This window comes from Mandrillus leucophaeus, unplaced genomic scaffold, assembly GCF_000951045.1.
Source record: "Mandrillus leucophaeus isolate KB7577 unplaced genomic scaffold, Mleu.le_1.0 Scaffold539, whole genome shotgun sequence".
Classification (NCBI taxonomy): domain Eukaryota; kingdom Metazoa; phylum Chordata; class Mammalia; order Primates; family Cercopithecidae; genus Mandrillus; species Mandrillus leucophaeus.
This window is the reverse complement of record NW_012105797.1, coordinates 1859385-1877905: the sequence shown is the minus strand read 5'-3', so window position 1 is coordinate 1877905 and position 18521 is coordinate 1859385. Positions and strand designations below refer to the sequence as shown.

The window sequence follows — 18521 nt, the reverse complement described above, 5'->3', positions numbered from 1 at the left end:
AAAAAAAAAAAAAAAAAAAAAAAAAGTGAGGTTTCCCTGCACAAGCTCTCTGCCTGCTGCCATCCACAAAAGATGGGACTTGCTCCTCCTTGCCTTCTGCCATGATTGTGAGGCTTCCCCAGTCATGTGGAACTGTAAGTCCAATTAAACCTCTTTCTTTTGTAAATTGCCCAGTCTTGAGTATGTCTTTATCAGCAACGTGAAAATGGACTAATACAATCCCCATGCCTTTCTCCTTCAAATACCTCAAGTCATCATTTAATGTCATCTTTTCAATGGAACTTCTTTTGACTATTCCATATAAAATCGAAGACTGCTCCCATTTCTAACACTCTTTATCCTCCTTACCTTCTTTATTTTCTCTATAGCACTTATTATCTTCTAATATAATACATAATTTACTTAGTTATTCTGTATTATAGCTTCTCCGCTGGAGTGCAAACTCATAAAGGCAAGACTGTTCTGTCTGTTTTATTCACTTCTGTATTCACAGTATACATAGAATAGTTCCTGGAACATAGTAGATTGTCCATGAAAAATTAATGAATGAATAAATCCTAATATTAAACTCTAAGAAGGCTATCTACAGAATTTTATATTTGAATCTGTTCTAAACATATTTGTGACAATGTACAGCCATGATTAGATATATGTTAATGCTTAGATAATTCTAGGCTAGTTTTGATTTGAAATATAAGTATAGAATATAATAAAAAATTTGCTGGTGGTTTTTGATATTTTCTTATTTTATATATGACTGAACCTAAATTGTATTGATGAACAGCATCACTAATCTCCTGTAAAAAACAATTGGTTTGTTTTTCTGAGAAAAACTGCAGCCTTCTCATTGAAAATTACTTTTTAATGAATATGTGTTAAAGAACAACTGGAATGTAAAGTTAGGAAAGCCCAATGACTATAGTAAACACTGGACAGATACTGCAAGGCAGTCACCTGATTTTAAATTTGTCTAACAAAATGATATTTAAAAAATTTTAAAAAATAACCTTAGCATCTGAGTTTCCTGTCTATATACATCACGACTGAAAGCCCCTTCCTGAATCTAAATCTTGCTATCATTTCAATTCTATTGTAGAAGTGATTCACTAGGAACTGAACAATTTGTCATTTAGACTTGTGACGGGAGCTCTATCCCACCTAACAAGCAGACATGCCCACTTTCGCTGTCAAAGCAGAGAATTTATGACTCACTCACTTCAACACCATACAAAAGCACAAGGACTATATCCCCATTCAATCTACCATTAGGAAGGTTAGAAAGAAGCCTTCCCACTTACCTGTCGGTTGAGTTCTTTTCTGATAAATTCGGATTCCCCGAGCATTCTCCATTTTAATTAATGAGTGAATATCAGTGCCATTAAATCGGTTTATCCTTATGATATTGTAGTTATCAGAATTGGTTGCATACAAATAATCTTCGAACACAGTTATACCATAAAGATGTCTGACCTATAACGAGGGGAAAACATAACTATGATTTTTAATTATGTAGTTTTCACTTTGAAAGAAAAGCTGATTGCTATTTACTAGTATGGGAAATGGCTACAGCAGGAGAACCGCAAGGATGTTATTTACTTTTTCTCAAGGAGTTCAACATTTCACTGATTAAAACTTATTTTTGCCAGGTGCGGTGGCTCACGCCTGTAATCCCAGCACTTTGGGAGGCTGAGGCCGGCGGATCACAAGGCCAGGAGATCCAGACCACCCTGGCTAACACGGTGAAACCCCGTCTCTACTAAAAATACAAAAAATTAGCTGGGCGTGGTGGCGGGCGCCTGTAGTCCCAGCTACTCGGGAGGCTGAGGCAGGAGAATGGCGTGAACCTGGGAGGCAGAGCTTGCAGTGAGCGGAGATCTGGCCACTACACTCCAGGCTGGCCGACAGAGCGCGACTCCGTCTCAAAAAAAAAAAAAGAAAAGAAAAGAAAACATTATGTAGTAGTGTTTAAAACAGTTCCACATGTAGAGAGAGAATTTTATTCATGTGTCACTAAGAAAGCATATTTAGTAGTTATTTTTCAAAGGCTTCTGAGAGTAACACTTTCAAGCATATTCAATAATATTCCTATGACACTGTTATATGTAATTTGAGATATTTTAAGGGCTACTTGTTTATACAATAATGGATATGTAGAAGCTGCAAAAACATAGCTCTGCCTGTGAAACGACTAATGAGAAAGCACCTCTGAAGATTTGTTTTATAAAGTCAAAATCCAATTTTTTTGTCCTAAGCTATGTTTAGACTAGCACTTGCTCCAGCACTGAAAGTAATATATAAAGAAATCACATATTTGCAATCATTGTAAATAAATGTCAACATTTCACTCAGAAATAGCATTATTTCTAAAGCCAATTTATAATAGGAATATAACTGTTTCTTTTGAGAATTACGATGTTTATTGCTATTCATATTCTTAGTTAACAGTCCAGCTCTTCTCTTTGGCAAAGGTCTTGGGGTTTATGGGGAAGAATGGACATCTTGAACTTAGAAAGTTTTCCCCTGGAGCAAAAGGAAGAATACATGTACTGATTTTCTGATAAAAAGGCACATGCTAGGCACGTTGCCTTTGGCTACTCCTTTACTTAATTTAAAATGGTTCTGTTCCAGGGTATAGTGAAGTTGCCAATTGACTTGCTGCAGAGATTTTGTTGAAAAAGCATCTGTCACTACTTTTGGCATTACATCGCACACTTATAATACATACATTTGCAGTTAAGAGAATTTGAAAAAGTACGTGTGGTTTGATTATAAAAATACTTGTAGAACAAAAATCACAAAATGTTCTATTTTAACCAGAAAATCTTGCCAGTTCTGTAGTTTAAACAAAAACATTTGATTTATCTTTCTAGCATATATGACTCATTAGTTCTATTTTTGGTCTTCTTGTATGAGATGTGACTAAAAGAAGACTGGCTTTACATGATGTTTTTGGGTTTTATCTCATTTCTTCATGCTTAGTTTGGACATAAAATATGAGAATTACTAGGGAGAACTATTCCACGTTATAGCCCAAATAGTTCTTTTCTATGTACATGCTATTCCACAGTATGGGCATGTGTTGTACTTATGTGTGGGTGTAGTCAAGTGTGTATTTACTAATATCATTTTCCACCTAGCTGACATCAAATGTACTAAAAACGTCTATGGCCAAATTTTGACTTGGATAATACTTTGTCCTACAAGAATTATAAGCAAGCTCAAGATTCTTCCCTTGCCATTAGTCTCATGCATGTTTTGCTCAAAGTTTGGGGCCATTAACCAGGAAGCCTGTAGTGATGGGATATCAACATTGTTGTCTACATGACTGCCAATTCATAACCCAGGAGAAAAAGCCTGCTACATAAGAGGCAATTGGTCAAGGTGGAAAATATGTTCAGCCAGTAAAGGTAAAATTCACTCACTATGTCCCTATCTTCCTGCAGAAAATACTATTTCCCCTAAAATAAACACCTCTGCTAATTATCCCCTAGGCAGAGGTAGGAGAAGCCTGCAGCAGTAGATAAACCATTCTGCCTTCAGCCCCAGTACTTCAAAAACTGTATCTATGTTGGATTATTTAGTGGCAGACTTAGCATATGTTTAAGGAACAAGCAAAATACAGGCAACAGACATGGGGAAAAAAGAATAATTAAACACTTCAGGTTTTCAAAACTTTTTAAAGTAGTCATGAAAAAAATTATTTGAACTCCCTATCTTCATAACAAGGTTTAACTTTTTAATTGCAAATAAGTAAAGAGAAGGGCCATGATAATCCTCTCAGAGGTCAGGTCCTCTAAGGTTGTAACTAAGAACTTTGAAAGGAATCAAGATTTTGGGGGCAGTTGAAGGTGAGAGAGAAAGCACTGGCCCACCTTTAACATTGAACAGGTTTCCCCCTAACCCCAAACAGATTAGTGCATCTCTTTATCTGTCAAGGAAGGAGAAAGGATTTCATTTTCAAAGCTGATTAGAAAGTAAAAGTAACTTTAAAGGATAATCACAGAATATACCTGTCTTGCATTGCAAAAGAATCCAAAGAGATTCACATTTTTAGCTCCATAGACTAAGAATCTCACATAAAATAAGTGCAATCAGTGAGATAGAATCAGACTTTTAAACGTATTATAGTAAATAAGGCTGATTTCTACTTAGAGATCTCTTTTAGGCATTCACTGAGCATTGTTTGCAAAACGTAATTCAGCAAAATAAAAAGTAACACATTTAGGAAGAATTTTGATCTTCGTGACTTTCACAGAATTCTCTTTTTAGGAAGTACTTGAACACATCAGAAGTCAAAATTTAATCAAACCAATTAAAATAATAAAGGTACTTTTGGGAACAGGCATTTGCTTTTGTTAGAAAAATATCTCCAATGCCACAGGGGACAGATGATAGTTCAGCTCCTCATGAATGAACTACTTAAATTAGTTTTTAGCAAATAGGCCATAAAATCGGATCTATTTTAATACTTTTATTTTTTACTAATATAGCATTTTTGTCTTTGTGTTTGTTTACTTGTTTATCTGTTTTTAATAGAAGGGAGAAAGAGTAAGAGAGGCATCTCCAATTTTGTGGAAATATCACAATATCACTGTGAAAAGAACATTCTCCAATATAGGAAATATACTGTAACTTTTATGACTCATTGCAGCTCGACTTCACAAGAAATTTTCAATATTGCAAATGTTGGTTTCCTTTTTGTATTATTTCTTTCATTGTATTACCCTAGGAGCATTTTCTAACAAAATTGTACTTACTTGTCTGCCTTGAATGATAGCATGTCTATTTTTTCCTTGATAGTCCACTACTCCCACATAGTCCAAGTAAAGATCTACCCAGTAAACCAATTTGTTGACTAGGTCTAGTGCCAGTGCAGCTGGCTGCTCTGTCTTTGAATCAATTATCCTTGTTCTGTTCATCCCATCCATGTCACATCTCTCCACTTTGGCGACATTCCCGTAGTCAGTAAAGAAAAGTTTTCTGTTGAAAGAAAACTAAATGTTAAAGCGGAGGGTGGGGGAGGGAAGCACATTTGATGGAGCCATCTGTAAAAAACAGAACTTTTTCTTCTAATTTATTTCAGTGATTACATCTGTTAGCTTCCCATAACCATTTCCATATAATATCACTCATAAACAGAGAAATCTGCTAATGAATATTGCAGGGCATAAGGGAGCAGGTTAACCAACAACTGTAAAATTTCCCCAAAACGAATGATTATAGTGGGTTTATTTTTGTATTAGGAGAAATGTTTCTTTAAGCCTCATAGAGCTGATGGACATCGACCACATTCAGTGTAAGCTTCAGAAGTGAGCCAAGTCACCAGGCCAGGGCACGTGAGCTATCAGCCTTTATCTTCAACCTGGCTTTCAAATTGCCTGGTAATGTTTGTCTCCTATAAAAGTTATTATGCAGAGCTCAATGATGCTGTGAGTGGTGGAGAATAGCAAACCTGGAATGGAATTAAGCAGACGGAAAAGCAAATGTGCTGTTTGTAGCAACAGAAATAAAACATAAATAATCAATTCCCCACCCAAAAGTATCCCTAATTCTCCCAAATATTCCCAAATCACAAAATTGTATTTAAGAAGTATAGGTCATTTCTTCTCATTTTTTCTTAGTATTTATTTTGGAGAAAAGGCTGAAAAGCAATGTTGACCTCTGAGACAACAAATTCTTTCATGCAGCGCTAATGGTGTCTGTCAAAGTTTAAAATGTAACTCCAACACCTCAGTGTCTAATATTTGATTAGTATTCACTATGTTTAGTAAACACAAATCAATTTTAATTAACCTGACAATATTTAACAAGATTACCCACTCATGAGACTAAATTACATTTGTAAATAGAAGACCATCTTGCCTTGACTTAAATACAATCTCAAGAATAATCCGATTTACAGTGACTGAGCAAAATTAAGATTACCTAGAGTATAAAATATTTGATTTTACAAACTTGGTGAATTAGTTTTTAGTTACTTTTCTCAACATACTTACATTATCTAACAGTATGGGCTATCTTTCAAGCTTAAACATGTTATTTAAACTTTAATTTTAATTTAGCTCTCTCTGCTGTGGGAGACACTAATTTTTAAACATTAGTGCATACTATTGGTAATAGTACAAGCTAGATTTTATTATAAGTATATTTTCCCCAAATGTTCTTGAAAGATCAGTTTATCATAAGTCAAAATTAATTTTTTCAAGTTCTATCTATTTAGGTGAAGATCTTTCGATTCTAGTGAAGAATAAATAAAAGAGCACATCCTGCAGTTTCATTGTCATGCTAAACGATCAAATCACTGCTTGGCATGCACACGTTCCCTCTCCCCCTCCATCTGTCTCTCTCTCTCTCTCTGTCTCTCTCTCCCTGCTTCCATCCTGCATCTCTGCTTTCTTCACTTATAAATCAATTTGTTCATAGCTATTCTGTTTCTATAAGGAGTACCCAGTTTCACTCTTGTTTACTGTAGAACAGTGTTCATTATTTTTGCTACATGAAACTTTTTCTCATAATGCCTCTCCTTTTATATATATTTTTTTTCTCACTAGTTCATTTCACAGCGGTGAAGTTGGTGTGCAGGTGGTTTGACTTTGGGCATGGAGAAATTAAGGTTCTGGCTATCATGTGACATGTAGAGACTACGTTTAGATAGCATTATGAAGCAGGCAATTGCAACTGTTTACATAGTACTTAACAACTGGAAAGGTGAGTCTGAAGAGGAAGCCTTCTCTAAAGTCATCTTGAGATGACTTAATTGAACGAGATCTCCTGACCCCTGAAAAAAAAAAAGAGGAGTCTCAAGACAATCTTGGAGGTATGCTATTAGAGAAATAAGAGTAAAGGAGGTCAGAAGTTAGCGGTAACACAGATGTTCATAGACATCTAAAAGAGAAAATTTTCAGAATAAAAAAATTGAGTGGCTGACTGGGTCAATCACTTTACAAAGCAAAAAAAGAAGAATATAGATTAAGAAAATGTCACTGAATCTGATATTCAGTAAAATACTAGTAGTTTTTGCCACTTCTGTTTGGGAAGTTTAGTTATGGAGGAAGAATATAAAGCAGGTGATGATGAAGGAGTTCAGAAAATGTAAGTTATTCTTTCAAGAAATTTTTCATTGATTTTGACCTTCTCTTGCAAGAATGATGCAATTGATTCTCATATTTTTTTCTAAATCATGATAAAACTGATTGAGATAACTCTCTAAGTTTCTGCCAAGTATGAAAAAAAAAACACATGTAAATATATAACTGATCAAAATTGAACCTTCTCAGACTTCCGATTCCTGACTATGATGAGCTCTAATCACTCCTAATTGAAATGCAAAAAATCAAAGAGTTCTAAAGAATAATAGCAACGTGACCATAAAGTCACTACTATTGAGTACCTATAGTCACATGATGATATAAATGTTTATTTTTGTGCTTGTTTTTAGCAGTGTTTGATTTTAGCTTAAAATTTCCTGTTACAGAGAAAGGTTTCATTCCCAGGGCATTCTTTAGTGGAGGCATGGCTGTATTATAATTGGTAAACACAAGCTGAGGTTTTTAAATATTTAAAATTCAACTATGTCATTTGTGATATAAATGTTGTCGAGTTAAAAATCACTCTCTTCTTTTCTACAAAATATTTTTCCAAATCACAGACAAGTAAATGGTGCTCTGCAAACTCCATGATCCCGTGGATACTTATGAGAGACAAAAGTACCAGATAATTTGTATTTTACAGATGAAACAGGTTCAAAGCCTTTATGGTTAGTCCTTGCCAGAGGCATAAATGTCACATATTTTTGAAAAACTTGTTATTTGGAATTTCAAACTTACACAAAATTTTTAATTTTGAGGAATAGTAGAATGAATGCCTATACCCATCACCTAGATTCACCAGTTGTTTACATTTCATTCTGTTGCCTATTTTACATACTCATTGAGCCACTTCAGAGTAAACTCTAGACATCATGACTCTATTCCTAAACACTTCAGCATCCATCTCTTAAGGTTAAGAAAGACAAGGACATTCCCTTGCATAACCACAGTATATCTCTCATAATCAATACCTTTAGCAATGTGTACAATGTATAGTCCTTATTCAAATTTGCCTTTTGACAGATAATGTTCTTTATAGAAAAAATTTCTGATTCAAAATCTAATTCAACATCATGCATTGTATTTAATCATCTTTTCCTCTCAACTCCTTTAATGTTGAGCAGTTCTACAGCTTTGCTTTGTTGTTCATGATGTTAGTATTTCCAAAGAGTAGATAGGAGTTGTTTTGAAGAATATTCCAATTTGCGATCTGTCTGATTTTTGTCATGTCATAATTAGGTTACATTATGCCTTTTGAACCAAAATGCAATGATTTTGCACTTTATTGTTACTACTGCTAGGGCTTAGAAACAGTGGGAAAGCCTATGATCCACCCCCAAAATTACACAAAAAAGAATTACAATGGTGGTTTGGAATCCCATTCATTCCACCATATTTGATGTTTTCCAAACACTTAACTCTCTTAACTTCCAGGGTCCTACTCTCTTTTTCAGCATCTCCTCCCACCAGGAACTAAGGGCCCCCAGTTTAGCACTCTCCCTGGAAAATTCGTGGTAGATTGTGCAGATCAGTCCCAATTCAGCCCTATGCCCCATTCCCTTTAGGATAGCAGTATTAATACATTTTTTTTTTAATCTCTCTTTGTTCTTACCTGTGTTATCAACTTTTTTTTTTTTTTATTATGCAGCAAAAAAGTGAATTGCTGTTGTCTTGTTCTACATTTATTTTTAAATATCATTCTAGTTTCCACTAACAAAAATTAATATTAAAAGAAACCAAAATTCCAACAACTGTCTCTATTTCTAACATGTTTAACTATTAGCTCACAAAAGAAAACATTTCTTTCAAATTTCCAATTATTCATCCCATTTTCTGAATTATGAATCCCATAAGCTGAATTATGGGATTCATAATTCAGCTTCTCTACTAAATAACATTTTATTGTTTTGGTATCATTATCCCATCAGATATGGGAAACTGTTTTTGTCTGACATCTTTGTGATTATATGAGCAGCCCTGTTTCACTACAATCATATAAGTTTTATACAGTTGAGGATAGTAAGAAACTTGGAGTATTATTGGTAAACTTGCCTAAAATAAATCAAAAGTCACAAAGGGAGCAGTCATGGACAGTGACAGAGCACTGTGCTTACAGAGTTATGGCACCAATCATTTCTATACTTTAAAGGAAAGAAATTGTTACACACACTGACATCTTAAAGCATGTATTTTTTTTAGCCGATAAAAATAAGAATTACTTTTGCCAATGATATCCATTTTAAATAATGCTTCTGTACTTTAATTCAAAAAAACATGAGAATTTAAATACATCAAAGTTCTGTCCATGTCCTTTAACTGCATAGTCAGTCCCTGTCCTGAACTCTTAAATGTTGGTTATAACTTACTGATAGAATTTAGAAATTTTCAAAAGGCTCTCAAAATGAAATGACTTATCATTCATTTTTAACTTTAAAAAAAAGCTAGGTTACACAACAAGATTTTTTTGAAATGAAGTTAATAAAACAAGGTATTTTACATAAGATACACAATGGGGAGTAGCTAAGAAGGGAGTAAGACATAAGAGTAGGGAACCATATATTGCCAGATTTCAAAACTCATTGCTATGATTAGGATCTGGCAAACCCTCCATGTTTATTATGTCTTAATGAAGACAACTGCTTTCCTTTTTATTTCAGGAAAGTGATACATATTTTCCTCAGAAAGGTTTGCACTAGGAACTTCATTTTTTTTCTTGTTTTTATAATAACTTAATGTTATCCAAATAGCATCAATAGTAATATAACCTTACTTTTTATGCCATTGTACCTTGAACAAGAAAGTAATTTTCCACATTATATAGAGTAATTGAGGTATATTTAGAATTAAAGTAGGAATATTAAATATTTAGCATAGCAATTCTAAAATGCAATTGCAAATCTGAAAAAGTAGTGAGTCTTTGAAATAAGAGGTTTAAATTCAAATTCAATTAGTTCCTGCCACTTAAAGCATGTGGATAATAAACAATTAAGCTATTTTGTCTGTCTAGCTAAGACTATTCAAGATAGTTATTTATTGATCTTTACTTGTTTGGGGATTTCACTTTTGTTGTTTGAAAAATCTTTCTTGTGCTTGGTTTTCAGTTTACACATAAACACACAGAAATTAAACTTGACATGTGGACTCCCACTGACGGCTGGCTATTCTATATTCTGGAAACATTTCCACTAGTGATTTCTCCAAAAGTGTACATGTATTGGATATGTCAGACAATGTGGCTGACTCTTTCAACATCCTTATTTACCTAAACCTGCCCCGTTTAGTGTTTCTGAGGGGGCAGCCCTATGCGCAATAGTATAATCCCATTTCTCTCCTCCCTTTTCGTAGATAGAGAATGAATATGGGATTCCAGTGAAACCAAATCATAGGCTGAGAGGAGTCACTAGGAACCTTTCTCTCAATAATCTGAACTGCAAAGCATGGGGTCCACCTGGTGCACAGCTGCTGTAAAATAGGTAAGGTGAACTGCTAGTATGGGAGGATGTGAGAGAAAAATACTGAAGCCTGTGTATCAAAGTAAAGGGGCTATGAGAGGCAAGATGAAAGAAGCCATGTCCCCCTTGAGTGAGGGATTCTCCGGGCCCCAGGAAGTCCATCTTTACTTCCTGTCCTTAGGTCTGTGAACACAGGGGATTATCTGATTCCTCTCAGGAAAGAAATCTGTATTTGAGCTAACTTTGGTAGGTTTCTATATTTGGAAGCCAAAATGCCATGACTAAACCCCCATATTATTTAACATTCTATTTTAAGATTCAGAAAAATTGTGTTCTAAAGATTTTGAACAAAGCAAACATTGAAGCAGCGTCCTTGTCTTGGCTAAATACCTGGGGTTCATAGTCTCAAGGGAATCGAGGACGCAGACATACAAGAAGTGGGTTTAGGAATGGAGGTTTACTAGGCAAAGAAAGAGAAAGGAGAATAGCTCTATCTCCTGCAAGAAAGAGGGGTACTCCAATGGGCCTTCTGGCCCACAGCAGAGTGCACAGCATTTTATAGACAGGCTTGAGTAGGCAGTATCTGATTTACTTAGGGTCCAAAGATTGGTTGGACCAGGTGTGACGTTTGCATAGTGCAAGAGGAAGCTGGCCACCCCACCCTAATCTTATTATGCAAATTGGGTCTTTGCCTGGCCAGGGCCATGCTGTCTACTCCTGACTGCACACGTGGTTGGCAGAAAAAAGAAAGGAAGGGAGGGAGGGAAGAAAGAGAGGGAAAGAGAGGGAAAGAGAGAGAGAGAGAGAGAGAGAGATGGTATTACCATTTTGAACATGGCTAGTGCCAAGTAGCCTTTCCTGTTGGCACAGTTGCCAGCATTCACCCATACAAGCTTACAGCTTGCTTGTCTATGTCTGCAGCTTGATTTTACAGGCTGCTCATTGTTAGAAAAGAAAATGATTTGGGACTGCTTTTCATTAAAGGGAAAACCTTACCAAGGGCTTCCTCACCCTCACTATCTGCGTAAATAATTTCTTTTTCACTCCTATGTATCATTCTACTTTAGGGAATATTTCATATTAAAATTTTAACTCTAAATTAAGAACTCATTTTGTAATCTTTACAAGTAAACCTCATAACCCTATTTTGGCACTGAGTCGAAATGCTATTTATGAAGAAACACTATTTTGGCCTAAACTGAAAATATCTTAAATCTTTTCTGTAGTCGCTAGAGAAAATATTAGGAAGAAGAACATTAATAATGAGCAACAATTTAGGAAAAATATTTTTATCTCTTTTAAATTCAATATATTACTCAAACCACAGATTTTCAAATGTCATTCCCTAATCAAGCTAGCTGAACTCTGGTGAATACAAATGCAGGCCATCCTTATCCCCACTTCACCCCAACACTGCCTCTCATTCACCTTTTTATGATGAAAACAAATTAGCCTTTTAGGCCTTTCTTTCAACTTGCCTTTCATTTTCCATAACCTGAGAGCCAGGAGTTAACTAACACTGTAAAAGAAGAGCACTAAAAGTGTGGAGAAATAGAAAGATTTGTACATTTTTATTATTGATTTATTTTTTCTTTTTATCCATGTCACACAGATATTTCATCAATGTCTAACGCAGTTTGAAACATGGTGGGAAAAATGCTTAACCATCTCCTCTCCCTAGATTGTCATTGTCTGAGATGGAGTCTAGGCCCTATCAGCAACAGAAAGGCTTGTACAGCTTGATTTGTTCATGATCCATCACTACTTCCCCTTCCTTACTCCACATCCCTATTCTCTAAGAAAAGAACAACTTGGTTTATGTTCACTTGCTCATTCCTGTCACCCATGGCTACACTTCACTGCAGCTGCCACATCTAACTGCCTAAAAGGTAATGACACACTGACCTAACATTTTGACTGCAAGGCATCCCTCATTCTTAGGCTGTAATTGAAACTATAAACCCACCTCTGTTTTAGATAATATCAGGACTAAATCTTGCAGCATTCTCACCCTTCTTTTCACAAGTCTCTGCTTAAAGTGTAGGACAGGCTAACATTTTGTCCACTGGTACAAAGCAACCTCCCCTCTTCCTACCCCAACCCTTCTGATCTGCGCTCTGAAACTTTCACTCCATGCTCAAACTCCATAATATCTTAAGATTACACTTTGAATGTTCCAGAATATTATGCTCAAATGGTAAAATCCACTGCTTTCTGAAGGTCTCACAAACTGGTTGTATCACTGACAACACCCATCCTTGAAGAATTTTATATATATATATATATAATTTTTTTCATCTGGCCTTTGACAGACTTTTTATAAATTTCCTCATATGGGAATAATAAGATATAAGACTCAGACTTGAAGTTAGGCTAAAGGATGAAAAATACACTTGAAGCCATTCTAGCATAGAAAAATATGTTTTCCAGATTATCCAGCATAGCTCACTGGAGTTATATTTCAGGCCTAAATTATTAACTAATCATAAATTATTACTTTGTTCAGTTGTTTTCATTGTCCTTTTTGCATACAGTTCCCTTGGAGAACTTGTAGGAGTAATGATTAGTTCAGGGTTAGATTTGAATATTCCTTTATCTAGCCAATTTTCATCTTTAATGACATTTCAATATTCACTTTATTTTACCTATGACATCAGACTATAATAGAACTCGGATGTATTCCTAAAAGGCTTAGACTAGCTCTCAAATCTAGCACAAGTTTTGCTTCTCTGTTTACTTTATATAAGCAACCTGAATTTTAAGAATATAATACTGTCCCCTGTGAGGAGGATGGATTAAAAATGTTGGGTGATGGAAAGGGAGATTCCATTTTGGTAGTTATGCACTAATGTAGAAAGTAGAAATGGAAAAGAGGAGAGAGATTCAAAAAATAATTTGGAGTCTGAGTCAGGACTTCATAATTAAAACTGAATAGAGACAAGGATTTCAACTGAGAGCAGCATTCCAACATAATATTAATTTTCACATAATATATTTTAATTGGTGTTCCTTCATATTTTTCCCAATAAGTCTACCTGTTTTATAAGATCTCAGGGTATCATTCCATTTAATACAAATAATAGAGTTTATGTTTTGGCATATTACTTTTCATGACCAAGGGCATCTTAGGACTCCTTCAGGGATCAGTTTTCAGGATACCAGTAAAAGCTCATGCTCGATATACGTGATTCATGTGGACTAGTAAAGTATTTGATGTAATATATTAGAATTCAAAAGTTGCTCTTTGAGATACATAGAGGTGTGTAACCTAATCTCTGCACTTAAGGAAGCCCTACTGGCTTGTAAGGGCATTGTTCTGAGTTGAAAGAACACAGATGATTGTCTCAGAAGCGACTAAGGTAAGTATCCATGAAGTTGTGGACTGCTGAACAAATCTGGTTCACTGCTATGCTAATTACCAGTGAGCCGAACTGTCAATTTCCATTTCAAACTCCTACTAAATGGAGGAAAACAGTGTTGAAAAATGAAACTTTAACTACAGCACAGCTTTCTTTTATATTATTCATTGTTTATACTTGCGGACCCATCTCATTTTGATGTTGGAACACATTGTGCTATAATATTGCAGTGGTAATAAAAGCATATGATTCTACAGATTAAATCACACTGTAGAAAGATCAAGATTTCTTTGTTCAGTGCTCACTGTCCTTGCTGTGAGGGGCAGATGTACTTAGAAAAAAGTAAGGCAACAGTTCTGTAAAACAATACTTTATGCTGGTTTTATCTAAATTTCTTGGTTTAGTTTTAGTCAGGAATGCAGTATCAAGCTCAAGCTAAGTGTTTAAGACTAAAAAGGCCAAATGAAGCTGGTGAAGGGAAACAACTGTCCTCACTCCATTGGCAAAACATGCATTTTGATAATCGCAGATGCTTCTAGGCCAGGGTTTCTTGACCAGGATGAGCTTCAGGGGTTCCATCAACAACCAGCTGTGTAGGGCTGTGTTGGCAGGTCTGCCAGCAATTATGTATTCCTACAGGTGCATTTTTCTGGCAAGAGGATTAATACTTGAAAAGGTAAATGTCCATGCTCTAAAATCATGATTCTTAAACTTTATTGTGCATAATAATCACCAGGGGAGCTTGCTGAAATCTCCAATTCCTATAATCACTGTGGTGGGAAATTTGGCAGTATCTAACACCATTAAATATTCATTTACCATTTGATCCAGCAATTCTTGTTTCTAAAATTCATCCTGAGTTTGCATCTTAACAAAGAAGAAACAACACATACACTAAGTTATTTATTGCAACCTTACTAATAATAGCAAAATATTAGAAACATTTTTTAACCAGCCCTCCCTTCTCTGGCTGTTTATTAATTTCTTTCCAGAAAACCAGACCCTAGTTTCTGAGACTGCCACTGGGAATTCTAAAGCACCCGGCCTCCACCTCTAGAAAAAAATACAAAGCAAGACCATTGAGGATACAGATGCTTTTGAATTCATGAATACTTAGGGATGACTGAGATGGGTAGCTCTGCAGAGTGTTAATTGACTGACAGGTGGATGCAATGTCTGGTAACAAGCTCTTGTTAGTCTCATAATCAAAGAATTTAAAATGGTAGGCTAGGCTAGGTGCGGTGGCTCACGCCTGTAATCCCAGCACTTTGGGAGGCCGAGGTGGGCAGATCACGAGTCCAGGAGTTCAAGACCAGCCTGGTCAATATGGTGAAACTCCATCTCTACTAAAAATAGAAAAATAATTAGCCAGGCATGGCAGCGTGTGCCTCTAGTCCCAGCTACTCGGGAGGCTGAGGTAGAAGAATTACTAGAACCCAGGAGGTGGAGGTTGCAGTGAGCTAAGGTTGGGCCACTGTACTCCAGGCCTGGGCGACTGAGCGAGACTCCATCTAAAAAAAAAAAAATGCAGGCTATGCGATAATGGTAACTTTGTCACAATTTTTGTAATTTATTATATGTAGGCCAATTAGTTTTTCAAAGAAAACAGATTGTTTCAATCACACTTGGATTAGAATTCTTCCTGTAAAGGTCTTAGATTATTGTTTTCTGCTCAGTCTTCATGTCTTTATTTTTTCTAACCTCATGTTCTGTGATACCCAGTTTACGTGTTAATTTGGCAAGGTATAGTCCACAGTTACTCAAACACTAATCTAGGTGCTGTTTTGAAGGTATTTCGCATCTATAGTCGGCTGCCTTTAAGTAAAGATGATTATCTTAAATACTTTGGTGGGCCTGATTTAATCCATTAAAAGAATTTAAGAGCAGAACTGTGATTTCTCTGAGGAAGAAGTTCCATCTGTGGATTACTACATCAGTTTTTGCCTAAGAGTTCCAGCCTCCCCTTCCCGATTGCCTGCCCTACAGATTTCAATCTAGCCAGACTCCCAAGTGCCTGAGCCAATTTCTTGTAAGAAATCTCTCTGTATTTATTTATCTTACTGGCTCTGTTTCCCTGTTAGAACTTGGACTAACACAATATCCAAAATTCTTTCGGAGACCACTTCTCTGCCAGTTTCTCTCTACTTGATTTGGGTAAAAGTCCAATCTGAGTCAACCTCAGAACTTGAGTGACAGCTTCAAGGAGGAATATATATATATATATATATATGTGTGTGTGTGTGTGTGTATATATATGTGTATATATATGTATGTATGTATGTATATATTTTAAACTATTGGACCCAAATGAAATTTGAGCCATTACATTTCCTTTTTTAAAAAAAGCTTATTTGGATGAAGTTTTCTAACACAACTAAAAACTACTTATTTTATAAATATGCATGGTTGAGGGAAATGGTTACTGGAACACTTACCATCACTCTAAAAGAAACAGAAGTCAAATGTTCTACTGTCAATAAATGTATTGAGGCCATTCTCAATAAATTGTATTATCTATCATGAACCTAGTAAGAAGTGTTTAACATTGGCATTCATTGTAAAATGGAAAATGCTATGATTCGAAATGTCAGTTTGGAATATCTGTCCAGTTCATTATTATTATTATTTTTTCTTTAAGAAAAAACCCGCCTTCTCCCACAGAATTTCACTCCTGCTGCCCAGCTTCATTGATGTGGCAGAACCTTCCACCCCTGTCTCCTTGTCCTAGCCAATTAGACCAATGGTGAATGCCTAGCCCTGCGGCATCTAATACATTAGTTGGACTGAGTCAATCAGCTTATTTGACTTAGGTTTTTAAAACTTTGACACAGAAAGCTGGAAGTGGTTGATGGCTTGAACAGACACATAAAGTAAGGGCATTGGTCACTGTATCTGAGGCATGTGTAAGTGCAACAGAAAAAGCCTGCCAAGAGGGAGACAGAAAGAGAGAGAAAGAGAAATGAAGCAAGCATGAAGAAAGAAGTGTTCTTTTTCTCTTTGCTCATATATAACCTTTGAATTGTCCCAGGGAATGTGTTAAGGCTGCTATTAACTATTATATTAAATAGTGGGTCTACTAACCAGAATTTACAAATGGTAAACAAAGACTGCAAATAATGCTGTCAATTGAAAAAAAAAAAAAAAAAGAAATGAATTCAAACTGTAGCAATTGTAGCAATTGTAGCTAATGAATTTAGCTACAATTCATTAGCAATTGTAGCAAATGAAAATAAACTCCAAGTTAATGCTGCCCTCTATATTACCATGATAAATTCTCTTTTCTCCACCTTGGATAGTGAGAGTATTAAATTATAATAGAGACCTAGGGAGATAAAGTGCTTTGCCCAGGATCATGCAGATATGTAATTACAGGGTTTGGTTTAAAACTCCAGGTCTCTTAATGTATGGAAATGTACTATACTCAATTTCCTCCCAATATTTTTTGGTTCTGTATAGTATCATGTACTTATAAACCCACACTGTCTTATAGTTCTATTTATATTGAATTTTAACTATCATTTGCAAGTATAAAAAAGAAACAAACAAACAAACAAAACCAGTATTCAGACTTCCTGCCTTTCATTTCCAATTAGAAGGTAAGAGCTCTGGGAAAAGGAGTCAGTTGTCTCTATAGCACACAAAACATTTTCTGTATCTAATAAACACAAATGACAGCAATAACAACACTGTGCTTTTGAGTTTCTATTGAAGTACTGGGACCACTGAAATAACTGTAGGCAGGGCTCCAATGTGCTGAGAGACTGTGAAAGGTTAATTGATACATGTGCATTATTCATCAGTTTTCCTACATATGTAAATAAGAATGATAGCATGCCTATGTAAAGTGCTACAAAATTGCTAACTGAAAGTGAGTGCAACAGACGCACAAGTCTTTTATATTTGGGCACACTATAATAATTCTGCAAGCAATAATGCTCTAAAAAGCCTTAATCTTTAGTTTCCTTCCTTCCCTTCCTTCTCTCTTATCAATAGATATGATCAACTTTTCAAAGACAGCCCTATTTCAGTTAGAACTTATACTAGTCTGTATACAAATTTGCATAATCGTTAATAAATAGTAGTTAATGTTAGTGCACTGGATTCAAGAAAATTTTATAAAGACTGTGTAAAAACCTTGTCAAAGATGATCTCATTGATCATGAGGTATACTGATAGGTTGGTGCAAAAGTAATTGTGGTTTTGCTATTAAAAGTAAATCGTTTTGAATCCAGCATTATATTCTAAGCAATTTGAGAGGAGGGACTACAATCTTTGTGGAATAATCCTAAAGATATAAATTATGTCCAATTTTTAAAGGACTTGCTCAATAATCATTATGTCTAAATTTTTATGCCAATGTGCTCCACTAATACGTGTCTAGTGTCAAAAGGAAATAGCTTGACAAAAATAGTTCGTTTCAATATAAGCTATATGCTAAATAGAGCTCACCCTTTTGGAATCATGATCAACTCACATTCAGGATGTAAAACTCAATTGGAAAGCAAGTAGATTGGGCACATAGAAATTGATCAAGAATGCAGCACACCAACATGGCACAAGTATACATATGTAACAAACCTGCAGGTTGTGCACATGTACCCTAGAACTTAAAGTATAATAAT

The 18521-nt window shown here is 35.4% G+C and overlaps 1 protein-coding gene across 1 annotated transcript in view; it reads right to left on the bottom strand.

Annotated features, from left to right (window-relative positions):
* The window catches only part of LOC105551939 (low-density lipoprotein receptor-related protein 1B-like), a 411008-nt gene that overhangs the window by 188105 nt on the left and 204382 nt on the right, over positions 1-18521 (bottom strand). Inside the window, exons 6-7 of the mRNA XM_011997389.1 lie at positions 4758-4980; positions 1299-1470 (exon numbers count right to left, since the gene is read on the bottom strand). Of these exons, the coding sequence (XP_011852779.1) occupies positions 1299-1470; positions 4758-4980 (395 nt within the window). The remainder of the gene's footprint in view (positions 1-1298; positions 1471-4757; positions 4981-18521) is intronic.